Below are 17,685 nucleotides of genomic sequence, written 5' to 3' on the forward strand. Positions count from 1 at the left end.
CTCAGAAATAAAAGTAACTAAGGATTCTTGATCTCTTAAACTCATGTAAGGTGTAAATGTTCATGCACCATAATTTTACTATCATGCCCAGATAAGCCTTTACACAGCCGTTACTCCTCTATTGTACGTAAATGTTTGTGTATAAATAAAAATTGTCGGAAGGTGATCAGGAATCATCTATTGAGTTTAATGCAATTACTTGTGTGATGAACACTGGTGCATATAGTGGAAAGAAACAAACTACCTGTACTTAAGAATTACACATTTGCAACTATGTCTCTTTCTCCTAATGTAATGCACACATTCTATTTTCTATGAGATGTACGTTGCTTTGGAGAAAAGTCTCTGCTAAATGAATAAATGTAAATGTAAATTTAGGACCGCCTTCATTCATGAAAAAGGTTCTAATAAACATTAAAAGTATTTTCATTTATTCTACTTATACCCAAGATTTTTACATTGCCTTACCCAAAAAATAAATAAAGGGATGTGCACATGTTTAAGTGAGGACTGGTCAAGAACCGAAATTGAACAGCTTCTGGATATGGCTCGGTAATTTAATTTTTTTTTCATTTTATTGTTTATCACTTAATATGAAAATCTCAGCTATGACTAAATGGAAGAACATCTGTATTATACAGTTTTCTTTATTAAGATTTAGTGATAAAAGTGAGTTTGAAGTCACGAACAGATGGACTTAAACAGATTTCGGTTCCAAGTTGGTTTGGTTGTATTAAGATGAGGATCCAGCGTACAATGGACCCATCTCTCAGTTTAATGCACACTTCAGCTCTTCTTGTTAGGAAAAAGAAAAGTAAGAAGAAGAGAGGAATGAGTCAAACATGAGTCATTTATTTGGTCTCAGATGGTGAGGAGATATCTGAAGCCTCATATACACACACAATATGTTGCTCATTCCCTGCCATCTGTTTGAAAACAGCCTCTTGACCTCATTGTCTCTCATGATGTCAAGTGGTTTTTACAGCTACTCTTTCCATGTTCAATCTCTGTACAATTATTCTTTCAGTACGAGGACAGGGAGGAGAAGATGGCTAGTGCAGCAAATTTAGAAGGAGCGGAGATTTCTCCCACAGGTAAGGAGAACTCGGCTTCCAAACCCACTCATGAAGCAGTACGTGGGCAGCCAAGATGGCTGTCTTTGGTGCCTGAACGCGACACGCAAAAGGCAAAGACCATCCTAGATGTCAGTCTGAATTTTTTATTTAGACACAAATTAGTTCACTTCAGTGATGTAACAACCAGTCAGGTAGTGAGGGACCAAAACAAATTAGCAACAGTGCTCAAAGGACTTACATGGAACATTATTATTAATACCATATTATTATCATAGAGCTAGCAGGTAGTGTGTTAAGAGCTGCAGAGCTGCATGCAAAGGACCTAGGTTTGAATCCCACCCCCTCCCATAGTACACTTGATCAAGGTATTTACCCTGAATTGCTACAGTTAAAATTACCCAGCAGTATACATGGCTAAATAATTATTAACCACTTTGGATAAAAGTGTCAAATAAAGAAATGTAATGGAAATCAATAAAGAAATGGTGGATAAGTTCCTCCTCAACCCACTTTGTCACACCTATGGCTAGTTTACAAAAAACAGGTTAAATGCTGAGCTTACACAGCATATATTGTCAAACATTTCTCCCAGCAACATATCACACCATTGCAACAAGAGGTTTTAGTTGGTAACTAATAAAAGTTGCCAACAGTTAATGAGACTTAAGTAAAGTGATTAGAAGCTGGAAACAAAGTCAGCATAGAAGTTGGGTGAAGGGCTTAGTTTTAAAATGAAAAACAAGACTGAAAGCTTTAGTTCCACCACTGTTTTTAAAATAAGCACATCAGATCTATGCAGGCACAGATTCCCAGGCTTAATTATGTTAGACTTCTGAGGAAAGTCTCGGTAATGAATACTAAATGAAACCCTAAAAGGCCCTGAAGAAAAACGGACAATTGTGGAGACTCACTGCTTTTGTAGTGTTAATTCATTTTTAATTTTTTTCTTTTTTTTCCTCTTTACAAAATCCCACATGCCAGCTCAAACGATTGCCTAACATCTTGGCTGGATGCCGCAGCCTGTGACAGAGCATCTCCTTTGGGAAATGTACTTTTTTCTTCACTTTTTCTTACTTTTGTTTGGAACAGTACACAGATATCTGATTCTGACACTTCCCACTATAGCAACAAAAGTTAATATTCAACATGAACCTGTTTTAATAGAAAGAACATCACAAAATGGAACAAAACTCCACTGCAAGGAAGACATGTGATTTGTCTTCACCTTGTCTGTCCAGAATTCTGCTTCTTGATGTTACCATAACAACTGGCAGCCCTCGGGCAGCCCTCCCCAAAGGCCTGTCTGTATCACGCTGTCTGGTGACCTTCCTCCCTCCCTGAAATCTCTTCAGCCACATCCTTGGCCTCTGCCTCCTCGTGTTTAGACCTCCAGTCATGCAGCTGTAAAAGTGCCCTGGTGATATTATAACCCCGCTAATGTAACAAAAGATGAGTTTACTTAACGCTGTACCAACTGTATACACCAGCCAAGTTTACTTGAAAGAGGAAAGAGACTGTCAAAAATCCTACGGTAAACAAAGTCAAGCAGTCCCTTCAGAAAAGTAACCTTAATTCATACTGACAAGCCATTTACATCTAAGTGGATTCAGATGGGCCCCTATGGGGCCCCCTGTCTAGTGCTGCCTATTCTTCGCTCTGCTTACTTTTTCACTTTTTCCCCCCTCTTTCAGGGATGTGCTCTTTCAAGTCATATTTCAAAGAAGATTTATATATTGTACTTTTGTAAGAAGCCAAAGCATCGCTGAACTGACTTGATCAAATTTAAAAATTTTCCCCATTTTCAGTGAAACAGGATTGTAAGAACTATCAAATAAAAAGTGACAGTTATTTAATGATACACACAAAGACTATACTTACTCTCCTCAGAAAGTTATTCCACTCTGATGGTTAAGAAGGTCAACAATAAATAGAAACATATTAGGGTGGATTACTACGTCACACTCGTAACATGCTTCATGTGGGTTTGATCATCATAAATTGCAATTACATTAAAATCATTTTGATTTTCAAAACATCGCCACACTTCACACTTTTATATAATTATATTCCAAAGCAATAATCATATGATAAAGGAAGTCAACCGAACATTGGAGTTACTCTGGATTTTTTTTTTCTCACTTGCAAAGTCCTGTAGCGTACTTGTTCCTGTTCCATGTAAAACGTATAGTTTGAAATGTAAAAAGAGGTTAAAGATGCTTGAGTTTAAGCTGTCTGATTAATACATCAGGTAAACCTACCCAGAGAAAAAGAATATGAAAAGGGTTTTAATTTATCTTTTTCATTCACTGTGTTGAACAGTCAAAGCCACAGATAATTCTTTAAAGAAACCACACTAATGTCAACAAAAAAATACTTTGTAAGAGTCCTTTTTTGAAGGTTAATTGCCATATTTTGCGCTTTATTCAAGACGTACACATTCAGAAAACCCAGCTTCTGGGTGGATTACTTTCTTATGATTTTACAATATTTCTCAAATGGTAAATGACCTCTGACTTTTGCCCCCTCAGCCTATGTATACTCTTGACAAGCTGGTCGACTTGGGAGCCCCGCCTGTCTCCCCAGGCTGACGCATCCCTGAATGCTGGAGCCTTTCCCGGTGGATTAAGGGGCATTAGCTTGTGTGAGATGTCAAGGGGAAGATGACTGTCATGCCAGGCAGCTGTGATGGAAGTCATGGCTATGCCAGAGCACCTCTGAGCCGTATGAGTCGCTGGCCTCTGTTCCTGGGACCACACAGAAGGCCCCAGCCCACAGGGAAAGGTCTAACTGTCACCGGCAGAGCTCCTAATCCACCCCAAGACCTTGCTAGGATCATGCTTCTGAAGCCCTCAAGAACGCCAGAAAACACTCAGCCGTTCAGCAAATCGAGTTCTTTTTTTGTCCTTGCAAACCCCCAAACTTTTTCCCTCCACACTCTGACCTCACCCCATCCCAAGTATTCACACCTGAACCCTGTAATGTTAAACAAGGGTTAAAAAAAAAGAAAATAAAGGTAACAGAACATTCCAGCTCTTAAGAATGTAGCGCTTGAAGGTGTACAAGATGAAAGGGTTCCAGGATTAAGTCACCCCCTCTCTCGTGTGGTGGAGGTGTGAATTTTTGCTGAGACCCTAAAGGGTCCTTTGCATTGGCAAAAATACAAGGTCGAGCTTGTCCAGCTTTACCCAAGTAAAAGCAAACAAAGCCAGGTTTTAGAAACCCTGAGCAGAAACATGTGACTTATTTTGGATCGTGATGGATACCTACTGCATCCTCACCCTCATCCCTCAGAGGGACCATGTGCACATTATCGCATCAGAATTTGTACCGTTCACCGTTTACATCTACTGCTGCCTAAACTCGGACCGACCCCAAAATGAAATGGTTTCGCTCTACTGCTTAAGAATTGTGTTGACAGCAAAATCTGGTTAAATCCTTTACACTGTTTTTACTGAAGCATCTGGACTTGTAGGTCTTCCTCAGGTATTTATATGAAAAATATATGTGTGAGTGTGTGTGCCTGACAGAGAGTAAGAGAAGGGGAGAGAGTACATATGCGTGGCTATGTGCTACGTTCATATTTCATTACTTCCACAAATACAAGGCTCATCATAAACAGATTTTCCGCAAGAACTCGGCTGATTCCTACTCAGGACTTTGTACTCAGTTTCTCAGTTTATTTGCTTTCGCACTTTATTTTCTCATTTTCTTCTCTTCCACACCTGCAGGAATCCCAAAATACAGTTAGTGAAATGAGCCTTGAAATTCAAATTCACAGGTTGGGAAGGACGTTGAAAAACTGGAGGCTGAGAAAATGATAAATGTAAAAATAAACCAACATAAACATCGTCGAAATGGCATGTTAATGAGACAACAATTATGCCATGAGGTGGAACAAGGGGTCCTCTGTGTGCAGGGTTAGCACTGCCAGCACTACTTGAATGACAATCTCCTCGGTTTTCCGTTCGGAGCTACCACCTCAAGAAACACTGTTCCAGACAAGTGGTTAATGTACCCCATGATTGCTGACTTTTTTTGGCTTGCATGCTGCACAAATGAGAAAATACACTTTGGAGATCTTCTGCATGGGTTACATACAGTAGGCATGAATACCTGTCTGGGAAACAGCTAAAGTTGCTGTGAGCAGCCCAAAGCACAGGAAACTAACCAGAGATCAACTGGGGAAATCTCAAATATGCAATAAACAGAGACTGGACTGCACTTGGAGCAAATAATAACTCTTAAGCAATTCTCTAGTTATAAAATAATAAAAGATAAGTTCAGGTAATAAAAAAGGTGGAAAAACACCTGACGAAGATGTCTGCCAAAGCGAGTTACTTTAAAACTGGGGCTCCTCTGTCCTCTGTTACCATGTTTGATTTTTTTAAGCCATTTTTTCCTTTTCAGAGAAATCAGTTTACACTCTCAATTTAAATGCACTTCTTTGTTGCCACATGCCAATAAGATATGCAACACACACTCATTCAGTCAAACAACTCAACCAAACACATGTGTTACCATAAATGCGATAAATATTTGAACTCCGCAAGAACTTTGTGTAAAAAGAAAGCCTACCAGGACACCTGTCCTCAATATACAGAAATATTTGTAAAGCTGAGGACGTCTGCTGTTACTTAAAATGCCTGCTAGACTGACATCTAAATAATACACTCATAGCAAGAAGTCAATATGGAGCATAACTTCACTACAACAGTGTACTATTACTTTCCATATTCAGTTACCATGGAGGTTATTAGTTTGCCATTGCCTAGGTTTTGGAAGCAAATAAAGTATAAAATATACCTCTTAAGCACTATTTAAGGGCAGTTACGTGGAATAGCCAGTGTAATTCCCAATGCTTGCAAAACTTAAAATTATTCTGCAAGTTATTTAAGCTAAGGGAATAGAAGGGGCTTCTTTTCTTCCAGAGCCTGACAAAGGAGAGTTGTGGCAAACTTTCTAGCCGTTTCATCCACTTTGAAAACCACATGGAAACCAATGTCTACAGTGTCCAAAGACGCTACACTGAGATGGATCACTGATGACAAACTCAGCCACTGTCATCCAAAAACAATCAATTGGCCACATTGAGCTGAAATACTCTATTCCACAACAGACTGCCCTAAAAATGGCACAATCGTGCAGCAGGTAGTACTGGTACTTGAAGCTCCTGAGCTGTGGGTTTGAATCCAGCTCAGCCTGTATAGAGTTTGGGTGTTCTTCCCAGTATTCACATGGGTTTCCTCTAGGTCCTCCAATTGCTTCCCACAGTTCAAAGGCATGCGCTTCAGGTGAGTTGGCGACTATAAATCGCCAGTAGTTGTGTGCATAAGTGTGTGATTGTAGCTGTGCATGTGTTACCTCTGTTGGGTGGATTTGTAAGCAGCTTAGTGTAGTGTATCAAGTGTTGTAAATCACCCTAAAAATGAATTAGTGAGGTTGGACTACACATCTAAACAGAAATGTGACCATGGTCTTTGCCCTCAAATCTAAGCAGTTGCGGATCTAGAGGATATCCTTCTTTGCTCTGCTCAGGAGAAGTGCGCCACTTGAGGGGAGGTATGATGGGGTTGAGGTAGGTGACTTACTTCATCTCCAGGATCTCCTCCAGCTGCTTTCGGCGCTCCTGCCTCAGGTGGCTCAGATGGCCATCTCGCTCCGCCAAGGACTGCTGAGTGGACGTCAGCCGTTGCTTGGTGGAATCCAGCTCCTGACGGGTCTTCTCCAGTACAGAAAGGAGCTCTTCCAGCTGCCACATAGAGACAGGCAGACACTGAAACTCCCACAAGTTCAAGTGTACAGTTTTATACACTACTGAGTGGGCCTAGATTATTAAGGGCCACAAAGTGGTTAGTGGTTGCCTGGTGATCTGAAGGAATTGTATGGGTTTGAATTTCAATGCTTTTCTTGCATCCTTGAACAAGGTACTTACCGTGATTTGATACAGTAAGTACAGCCAGCTGCTTAAATCAGTAAATCAATGTAGAGTTGACTGTGTAACACTGCAAAACATTATAGACAAAGGGCTGCACTATGTAAACGGTAATAGTAAAGGTAGTGGAACTCAGTGTGTTTGCGATTTGCAGTAAGTTTGCTGCTTCTGCACATACTTTCTAATATGGTCTGGTACTCCATAGTATTGTATAGTACTACATTATAGCACTACATTGTCAAACAACGGTTATACAACGTTGTCATTGTTTTGATTGCAAGAGTGCAAGGGTAACTAAAACATGTTTGAATCAGACTTCTTAAACAACAAGACAGTTCACAGTTTCTGTTATTTAAACTGAAAACAACTTTGTGTATCTTACTGTGCTGTCTGAGTGGTACAGTCTTATCAAGGAAGGCTCTGTATAAACACATTTCTTTTCTGTTCAATTCTGTTAAATTCAACAATGTTTTTCCGGTCAAAAAGAAAAAAGTTGTGAATACATAAGCAACTCCACAGATCTTTTAGTACTTCTGGTCAGAGGAAGTTTTAAATGTATAGATTAAAAATTACATTTTTACATAACTGATCGACCTGTAAAATAAGGAGAATCAATTTTATAGGCGATGACAGATCTATGGAGTATCCTTCAGCAGTTGCTACAGTGGAACAAGTGCAATATGAATTTTAATAAACTGATAAACCTGGACATCTTGTATGAAAACAGAGTAAAAGGACAGTGATGGGGGGGGGGGGGGACAAACAAGATCTGGACATATCTCAGGTGATGTCTTCCACATGTTGGTCAGGCTTTTTCTATGAGAACTCCATTGTGTGACAGGCAGGGCCAGGAAGGACCAAGCAGAGAGAACTTTTGAACTCCAAACAGCTGTCGCTTGGAAACATGGGAAGTATGAGAACCATCTTATGAAAGCAGAGAAATTTGAAAGTGGGTTTAACAAAATGGGAAAATATAACAGAATCACAGTAGTGCATCAAGCAATGCCATGATTTTAATCTGATTTAATCAGATGCCATTTTATCAGGCATTATTTGCTGATTATGGCTACTGTCAAAACATCAGTAAAAGCATCAGTTATTTAAGTATTAAATGTATGGATTTGTGAAGAATGAGAAAGCTAGGAAAACAGAGCTAAATGTGCTACAACATCATATAGCTGAAACATATTTCAAGCCTGAAAATCTATCACGAGACTGAAGAGCAGGAAAATCATTTTCAGCTTGAACCATTTCAGGTAATTTCAGGAAGAAAAGAAAGTCGCTGTGGGAATTTTACCTCTACAGAGAACTGGAATGCCCTGGAAAGCGCTAACACGTCTGATGTAGTCCAAAGCAAGTTTGTAGTTTTGTCCAAAGCAACTTCCAACAAACTCTATGTAGTGTTATCAGCCCACACACCTTATTCACCAAGGTGACTTACACTGCTAGATACACTACTTACAAGGGGTTACTCATCCATGCATCAGTGAAACACACTCACTCCGTGACACTCACACACTATGGGGGAACCTGAACAGCATGTCTTTGGACTGTGGGAGGAAACCAGAGCACCCCACGCAGACACAGGGAGAACATGCAAACTCCACACGGGCTGAGCAGGGATCAAACCCACATTCACTTGCACCACCCAGGCCCTGTGAGACAGCAGTGCTACTTGCTGTGCCACTGTGCCACCCACTTTTAATTGCTTTGACAAAGTTGTTTTGCAAAGTTAGGTTTGTAACCTAAGCTATATACAATCAGCTACCTATTTATATAGCTGGGTAAGTTTTACTGCAACATTTACTCGAAAATACAAGTATTTTGAAAACAGACTGACTGTGTTCACAGTGTTTAAAGATAAAAGAAAAGGCAAACCATTCCATTCAACAAATATCTGCAAAAGATATCAATATATTCAAATAATAAAAACAAGCAAATAAGATCTAAACAGAAAAGTATATGAATAAATATATGTGATTATAAACATAAACAGAGATAAGACATAACAATGTCATTAAAGACCTCCTTTATGACGTGGAAACTACAGACTGACACAAAAAAAATGACGAAATAGAGAGAAAACACTTCCTGGGCTCCAGCAGACCAACACACAAGAGAATTCATACGCTCAATGACACACAGACAGGTGAGAAAGTCTTTGAAACTATGAATATAACCTGAATTGAGACTGAGCGAGACCACCTGGCTGCCCACACCCCAACCATCAGTGACATACTGTGTGACATACAGCAGGTAAAGATCCAGCACTTGGTTAATCATTTCAGAATCAGTACCTTCGTCAAGGCTACTACAGTAGGATTTGACCCTGGGTGCTTGACTCTTACCATTACCTGCGACCCCATATGAAAATTGAAGTGTAATTTAAAAATGTGCATCATAAACATACAGGTAAATATGGCACTTTCCACAGCACAGAACTTCACAGAAACAATTAACATTCTTCTCAGCAATGAGAGTAAGGAATTGTGAAGAAGTGCAATGGTTAAATACGCAGTAATATAATGACAAGTTAAATGATAAGTTAATAATAGTACTAATAAATTAAACAGTGGGTAAATATTTAAATACTCTAAAACAGTTCAGGGATCAAACCTTAGTTTAAAGCTATGCCAAATTATTGCCACAAATTTAAGAAAACTACAAATATCAGCAGAAGCGTAAAATCCCATGGTTATACTCTACAGCCAGCATTCATATTCTCAGTTCAGTTCTTTGAAAACGTCTGCAGCCATTAAATGTCTTTAACATTTCTAGGTCATGATGTACTTAACCTTAACAGAATAAAAATCCATATTTAACTGCCTCCTTTGTTAATAGGATCCACAGATTACAGAACTGCTTTGTGTTAATCAAGCGCCATTTCCTCCCTTTTTTAAAAAAAAATTTAGAGCATTGCATGTGGTCTTATCCCTTCGTCAGATAAAGCCGACATCGGTACAGGAATTCCTTTACTGATTTGTCTGCTTTTCTTCTTTCATTAAAACGAGTTTCTTTTAAGCTCCTCCAATGTAAAGAACGGCAAGTGCAACGCAGGCTTTCACATTTGCATTCAGCGTTCTTTCATCATCGCACACAAACAAATACATATTTGACGGCCGTGGCAGAGCAATGGGCTTTGAAACGTCCCGCCCTGTGCAGTCTCAGGGCAACATATTGGGTCCAGTGCTCAGCAGAGGTGCAGAGGTGCTGCTGCAGAGCCTGTTTCTGTGAAAGACACAAATGATTCACACATTTTCGAAGAGTGCCAGAAGACTTTCCTTTGTGTGCACGAGTGTGTGTGCTACGCAGATGTCCATTCCAGTCCTCATGAACGCTGCAGAAGGATATTCCACCAACAGTAAATATTGAAGTCTGGCATCAAGAAAAAAATATCCTTACAACAAAACCAAAAATATTATCACCTCCATGATGGAACAGCACTGGCAATCTGATACGTAAATGATTATTATTATTATCATTATTAGTAGTAGTAGTAGTAGTGCTGTTGCTGTCACTATTATTTGTCATTGTTGTTATACAGCAGACACTTCTCCAAAGCGACCTTCAACATTAGGTTGGAAATTGTTGAAAACTACCTTGCATACAATGATTTATCCGTTTATACAACTGGTTGACTTTTACTGATCAAAGGTACTACTGCACGAGAAGCATTTAAAACTGTACCCTTCCAGTGCAAGGTATTTATTTATTTCCAGTGCCTTAACTACTATGCCATCTGCTGGACCATATGTCAGCCACCTAATTCGTATTTTCCGAGGACCAAAAGAAGGTTTCTTTTGAGGTGTTATTTAGTATATTAAGCAAGGGTTTACGTATTTATTATTTTTTTTTACCTATTTATTTTGATTTAAGGGACGGAGCGGTGCAGTGGCACAGTGGCGCAGTGGGTTTGACCAGGGCCTGCTCTCTGGTCGGTCTGGGGTTCGAGTCCTGCTTGGGGTGCCTTGTGATGGACTGGTTTCCTGTCCTGGGTGTGTCCCCTCCATCCTTGTGCCCTGTGTTGCTGAGTTAGACTCCAGCTAGCCACGAACCCACTTGAGACAAGCAACTTCAAGCCTTATGGTTTTTTGGGTCATTAAAAACTAAGGCTCTGACACTTTGGACGACAATATCTTTCCAACGAGTTATGCACTGGGAATAAGTAAAACACCTTTGCTGAAAAGCATCAGTGAAAGAACTGTCAAGTGGACTTGGCTGGTTATCATCACCGACATTTTCCACAAGTGCCCATGGAGAATGAAAAGCGCCGGCCGTTATTCAAGAGGAAGCCTGCAATCAGATCACATGGCGTTCTTGCACTTCTCACGCTGGAGTCATAATCAGAGCAGTTGACTGCTGACTTTGAGAACGAAGCGCTGGCTTTTGGGTAACCAGCTGGTCTGTGATCAGAATCCACAAAGGCCCGATTCCTCAGCTGAGGCTTGAATTGGCAAGAAAAATAAAAAAAAAAAAGAGAAAAAAAAACACTTTTTCTCACCGTACATTTCAAAATCACATCATTAATAATGAATACAATGCGTTTTAGTAAAGTTATGGGTAATAATCAGATTATCTTGTTATCCCCTGCGTGCTAATTCAGCTGGACTTCAAGGGTTTAGGAAAGCGCCCTCCTTTATTAAATCGTCTTTCTGTAATCCCATTGCGAGCTCGTAGCTGTACTAATTCGCTCCTTGTCCAATCGAGTTGGACGCTGCTTCAAAGGCTTGGTTCAAAAGTGAAACATCTCCGTTCAAAAAACTGAATCCCATCGGATGGTGGCGTGAAAACTCATGGCCACAGTTTTACACGCGCTTCGCTTCAACTGCACCACTGAGTGAGAACATGTAGGAGCATCATGAGACTGATTATGTTTAAAAAAAGAAAAGAGGGAAAATATTAATAACCCAGTTGCAGCCACTATTGCAGACTGACTGAATGCCATCCCCCCAAAATGATATATAATATATGAACAGTATGTGGCAGTTAACCTGTTACATTACTGTGGCTACAGACACTATGGACTCATTTTCACACTTTTTTTGGTAACACATATTGTGGTATTTACAGTATATAAGAACTGATATCACAAAAATGCACATTACTTTAGTACTTCTGTTAACCTTTAGATGGAAAGAACATCAATAAAACAATTTATTACATGTTTCTGTGGATTTGCTTGCAAGTGCCATGAGCTTTTGAAAAAACTGAAGCACCATCAAGGGCATGAACCCAATAACCTCAGCTCCCACTAGGACCCCCCCATACCCTGAGGGTCCCCCATACCATCCAGAGCTCCAGCCTGGGACCCCGGTCCGTTCCCCATAGACCTGCTTCAGTATCAGAGCTCCTATACGGCGCTCCTTTGGACCCTGATGGCTCTCAATTTCCTGTGGTTCCCAGTCTGACCCCAGTAATGTACAGAAGAGCCCCAACCTGCTCCTTTTGAACCCAGCTACAAAACTGAAGAGAGTACAGAATGCAGACCAGCACACAAACACACACAGTCACCCCGCACCCACACACATGCTGCCACCTTCAACATACGGAAACAGAACACATACACATATCAAGGGTGTCATGCAAACTGTCATTGTGGCCTCTTGCTGTGCTGCTCCATTGTGTGTGTGTGTGTGTGTGTGTTTGTGTGTGTGTGTGTGTGTGTGTGCCGGCCCACAGCAGAGACACATCAGACTAAAGAACAAACACACACTCCAGGGGTGGATGAGACTTTGAATGAGGGCTTTTTTAATTATTAAAAATTAATTTTAATTATTAAAGGCATAATTTAAAATGCCACTTTTAGAAGATATATTTGATATATAAAGTATTTGTGTGTGTGACTAGTGTCAGGACTGTGTACACCCAGTAGACAGCTTTCTAATAAAAAATACTGTGTAATTTATTACTTACAAAGAGGCACTGAGGACTCCGTTTTTGTTTTTTTTCGTTCTCCTCCTCTGTGTCCCTGCTTTATATTCTGCAGTTCAGTCTCTTGCAGTCCTGTTTGCATTCTGAACTTCAATTTATTGAACCATGATATTAGGTCTGTGACATTATTTTAAATATTGTTGAACAATAAATAAAATTATGTGTAGTTTAGAATATCTTGGGTAAATAATTAAGACAAAACTTTTAAACACTCACTGTGGGCTCACTCTGCCAGCCTTATGAACTATTAGACAGACTATGAAAACAGTTTGAAGTTGTGTTTGGCTTGAAAGCTGAAACTGTAGTCACTTTTTAAAGCCTGATAGTGCAGCTGCAAGATATAAACCTTTTCTGAAGCCACCCCACAACTCAACCCCCCACATCTCTTGAACTATTATATATATATATATATATATATATATTCAAATGAAAGACACCTGGTTGTGGGTGCAGGTAAAGAAATACTGGTGTAGGAAATAATGTGTGATTTTGATTGAGGCTCACTGCCAGCGAGCATGAAACAGCTGCCTGTGCAGGACCCGTGCTCCGGGCTACGGCCTGGATCTCCCTCATCGCCCCGGCACCTGCCTGTGCTACAGTTATAACATGCAGGCAGGCATCTTTCAAGGACTCTTCTGATGGACACAGGGCCCCTTGGTACAGGCTGCTTAGAGTAGCGGTGACCCTCACTTCAGACAGGTGCTAAATGAGGCAAAGACAGTGCATTAAAAGGCTGACACGTACTATTATTTTTCCTTTTAACCAATGCCTTTCTCCCAAGTCACATTTACGACTTTTTCCCAAGATGACTTTCAATGTTAAGCTATTTACTATTCACCTTTTTATAAAGCTGAGCAATTCTACTTGAGCAATTCAGAGTAAGCTCCTTGCTCAAGGGTACTACTCTGCAGGACATGGGGTTCAGACATCCTGATGCTACCTGCTGCTCCTGCTACTAATGCCATTATTTGGCCCTATTAATACCAGAATGAGCACAAACAATCCAGCCAAGCAATAAAGGGCTCTGTTGACTCTTATAACTAACCCTATGCCCATAAACAACAAAGATGTTTTAAAAGAAGTATTTTTTATCATACAAGCATCTTAAGGAATAAACTTCAGTGGTTGTGCAAGGAGAATCCTTTAAGGAAACGAAATGATATTCATAAATGTGAGAACTGCTCTTTCCTACAGGATGAATTTTGCCCATAAATATTAAGCATTTGGCTAAGCTCACTGACCAGTTCTCATAGACTTCTTTACAAATCTGTCTATCTGTGTAAGGCGTAGTAGGTGGTCCCTTTGCTAGAGATCACATTTTGATGTCTTGGCATTAGGTTTTACTTTCCCCCCATTCACTTAACCCATATTTAACCAGTCAGTTGGAATTCAAGTAATAAGCTCACCAAGTCTGTGCCTTTCAGACATCGTTGCTGCGAGTGGAGATCTCTCCTGACGTCTGAGACTGTCTAAAGTGACTCAAGGTGCCAGTAATCCCCGAAGACCATACCAGGGTGGCGGAGGGGCAAGGTTGGGTGCAGGAAGCGATACAGGTCACCATTGTGCTGCTAAAGTCATTGCACAGACTAAACATTTACAGCTTCCCTTCTGGAAAACGCACTCAGAGTGCGGGAAAGGCCAAGATCCGATCTTCGGCCAAGGTTGAGCTCAGAATGTACAGCACAGGGCATTTAAAATGTGTGAGCACCGCCCTGAGAGGAGAAGGGGAATGCACCGACAGAAAGAGGATCTGAACAGAGATGTAAAACGGCAGAACTGTACACATGGTAGAAAATGGACGGAAAGCCATATATAATAAAATTAAACACACTGAAGCACAAAGTGTGAAACTACCATGAAGTCAAACACTAAGAACGATAAGCAATGTATTCAACAGGTATGGAGAGCTACATGAACTCTTCCTCAAACAGAATAAGAATATGCCAGAACAATGGCAACCTGTTCTGCAAAGGGGTCATATCAATTTGGCAGAAGCAGGCCTCAGCCTTATTTGCGATTTTGGCAAGAAAATGGGAATTCTCAGTCTATTGCAGGAGGCCCCGCGGAGGATTACGTCAAGCAAACAAAGAAATAATAGAAGCTAAATTATCATGGTGGTTTGGAAGGACTTACATCAAATGGGTGTGGGGACATGGTATGTACACACACAATGAGCATGAACAGAAAGGCTTCAGGGTTATGAGGCCAGGCCATGATCTGTACTGGTCACAAACTACTCCAGTTCCCCGAAGCGGAAAAGCGTTTCCCCTGTCTGAGTACAGATCCAGAGCAATCAGTGCACCCAGCCCAAAATCTGAAAGATGCAATCGCAGCAAAAGGACAGTCCAACATTACATAATCAATCATGAGTTAAGACCACAGACAACCTGGGAAGGACCAAGAACAGACTCAGAGCCCTGCTAACAAGCAAAAAATGGACACCACCAGAATGAAGTAAGAGGAAGTATCCTCCATTGCTTTCCCCCTGCCTGCTGAAGGCAGATCCATCTAACGTCAACATGGTAGCCTTGAAGAAAAGAGGACACACTTGCAATTACCACAATGACCACATGGCGGGGCTCCTTTTTCTGGCACATTCTAAGACCATGTATTCTACAAGAACTCACTGGTAGAGATTTTGTCCAGTACAATATATAGCTAAATAATTGCGACATTATTCTGATTACCAACAGTAAAATAAATAAAAACTTCTATAAACATTTTGGCATTTTTTTTTTTTTTAATTTGGCAACTAATCCATATGCTTGCACTACCTGGACATGCATAGAAGTAGGCACCAATAAACCACTACTCTCCCTCTATTGTTTTGCAAACCATGCAAGTGATCAGAACAAGTTGGACTTGACCACACTTCCACTTATTTGTGCTGGGGCGAAACAACATAGTCAAACCAGACTTTACATGCACGCACACACGCACGCACTTTCTGAACCGCTTGTCCCATACGGGGGGAGAGGACACACCCAGGACAGGACACCAGTCCATCACAAGGCACCCCAAGCAGGACTCGAACCCCAGACCCACCGGAGAGCAGGACCTGGGCCAACCCACTGCACCACCGCACACCCCACCAGACTTTACAGTAGTCGCATATTCTGGTGAATCTCTACTTTTGCACAGTATCTGACAAAAGAAATCTAGGGGAACAGCCCATTCTCCCTATACAACCAAAATACTACATTTCCCTTGATTACCACAAAGGAACTGGTTTAAAACCATTTTTCTTTCTTTCCCATAACTAATAGCAGAGGGATCCCTCTTGGGCAGGCCATGTCAAATGTCTGGTAAAATTATTTTCAAGGGAGGTTAGAAGAAAGTTGTTCATTTTTAGGATTAATAACAAAGGAAATTCCAGCAGGAGGAATCTTTCATCTCCATCTGGCAAAAGGCAAAGTTCTTCCCAGGGAAAAAAGAAAAAACATGGAGTAAAACATTGACAAGAAAAGCAGAACTGTTGTGAGAGAACTGTCAGATGAGGAGAAAGGGCATTCAGGTTATATCTACTGTAACACCTTCAGTGAGGCAGGAGAAGATGGATCATTCAGCACCTTGGATGACGGATCTCTGGAGCCAAACCGTCGTTTTATCTCGGGTAAAACAGAGTCCCACAATTTCCCCCATCCCTGCCTTCAGGAACGAGCAGAGGGACAACGTGCCGATGGTCACAAGTATGGTGGCTGAGGGCCCAAGGAACAGGGGGGAGGAAGACAACATGACTTTGACACTGGGAATGGGCGTAGCTTCCTGAGCTTTGCCCTTGTTAGATTACTGTACCCATTAGTTTCTTTTTCTTCTTGGCCTTCTGTTCCAAAAAATATTTTTTTTATCCCTCGCAAATATCAGCCAATTGTAAATGAATTGAAATGAAAATCATCATAAATCTATCCATGTAAATTCTTTCTGTCTGCAGGACAATCTGAGAAGAGTTGAGCCCAACCTTCACAAGTGAATCTCCCATTGTGTAATAAGTGCAGGAAGGTTCTGAATTTGACCACCGAGTATGACTGCTGACACATCAGGCAGACTTGATAGGATGTCATACCTCTTCAAACCAACAGCAAAAAAGTTGTCTTCCTATCCTCCTCTCACCTGGTCTACCTCAGAACGATCAGTCAAACAGGCCCTCTCAATCCTGTGAAAGGGCTTGCAAACTGGAGTTGAGAGTCAGAAGCGGAGATCGTGTAGGGTAATCCTATATCAGTGTGCAGGACATCCTAGAAGGGGGTTTCTCTGCTGTACATCAGAGTTAGACCTGAGCGGGGGACTCTGTTTCCACTCACTCGCCCACAGCAGGCCGAGGGGTTAAGGGAGACCCATTAATCGTGGGACCAAACAGGTCGATCCGGTGCAAGGGGTGCCCGTGAGGATCTGCAGCCACTGCCGCATTCCAGAGAAGGCCAAAGCTTTACGCTCACACAGGCTGCTGGCCTACTGCACTGTCAACCCAGGTGAATACATGTATACACAAAATGAAACAGTTCAAGTTATCAAGTCAAAACAGGAAAAACAAAATGAAATATGAAACTTTTAAGAATCTGTAATATAAATAGTTGCATGTAGTATATGACATTGAGTCGGAGCTAAATTTAATAAAACAGGCTTTCAGGGTGCTTTAATTTTTACATTAACCTATGATTTTCTCCAAGGGAATATACAAGGTTAGGTCTGTACACCAAATTACTTACAGCTATTTAGCCATTTATATTTATTCATTTATTCATTTTT

At 40.8% G+C, this 17,685-nt stretch overlaps 1 protein-coding gene across 19 annotated transcripts in view; it reads right to left on the reverse strand.

Annotated features, from left to right (window-relative positions):
- The window catches only part of LOC108925612 (ERC protein 2), a 238,838-nt gene that overhangs the window by 93,993 nt on the left and 127,160 nt on the right, over nucleotides 1-17,685 (reverse strand). For all 19 annotated transcript variants that reach the window (XM_029249231.1, XM_018737690.2, XM_018737689.2 and 16 more), the window contains one exon: nucleotides 6,665-6,825. In XM_029249231.1, the coding sequence (XP_029105064.1) occupies nucleotides 6,665-6,825 (161 nt within the window). The remainder of the gene's footprint in view (nucleotides 1-6,664; nucleotides 6,826-17,685) is intronic.

The sequence above is a fragment of the Scleropages formosus genome, chromosome 2 (genome assembly GCF_900964775.1).
Source record: "Scleropages formosus chromosome 2, fSclFor1.1, whole genome shotgun sequence".
Lineage (NCBI taxonomy): Eukaryota > Metazoa > Chordata > Actinopteri > Osteoglossiformes > Osteoglossidae > Scleropages > Scleropages formosus.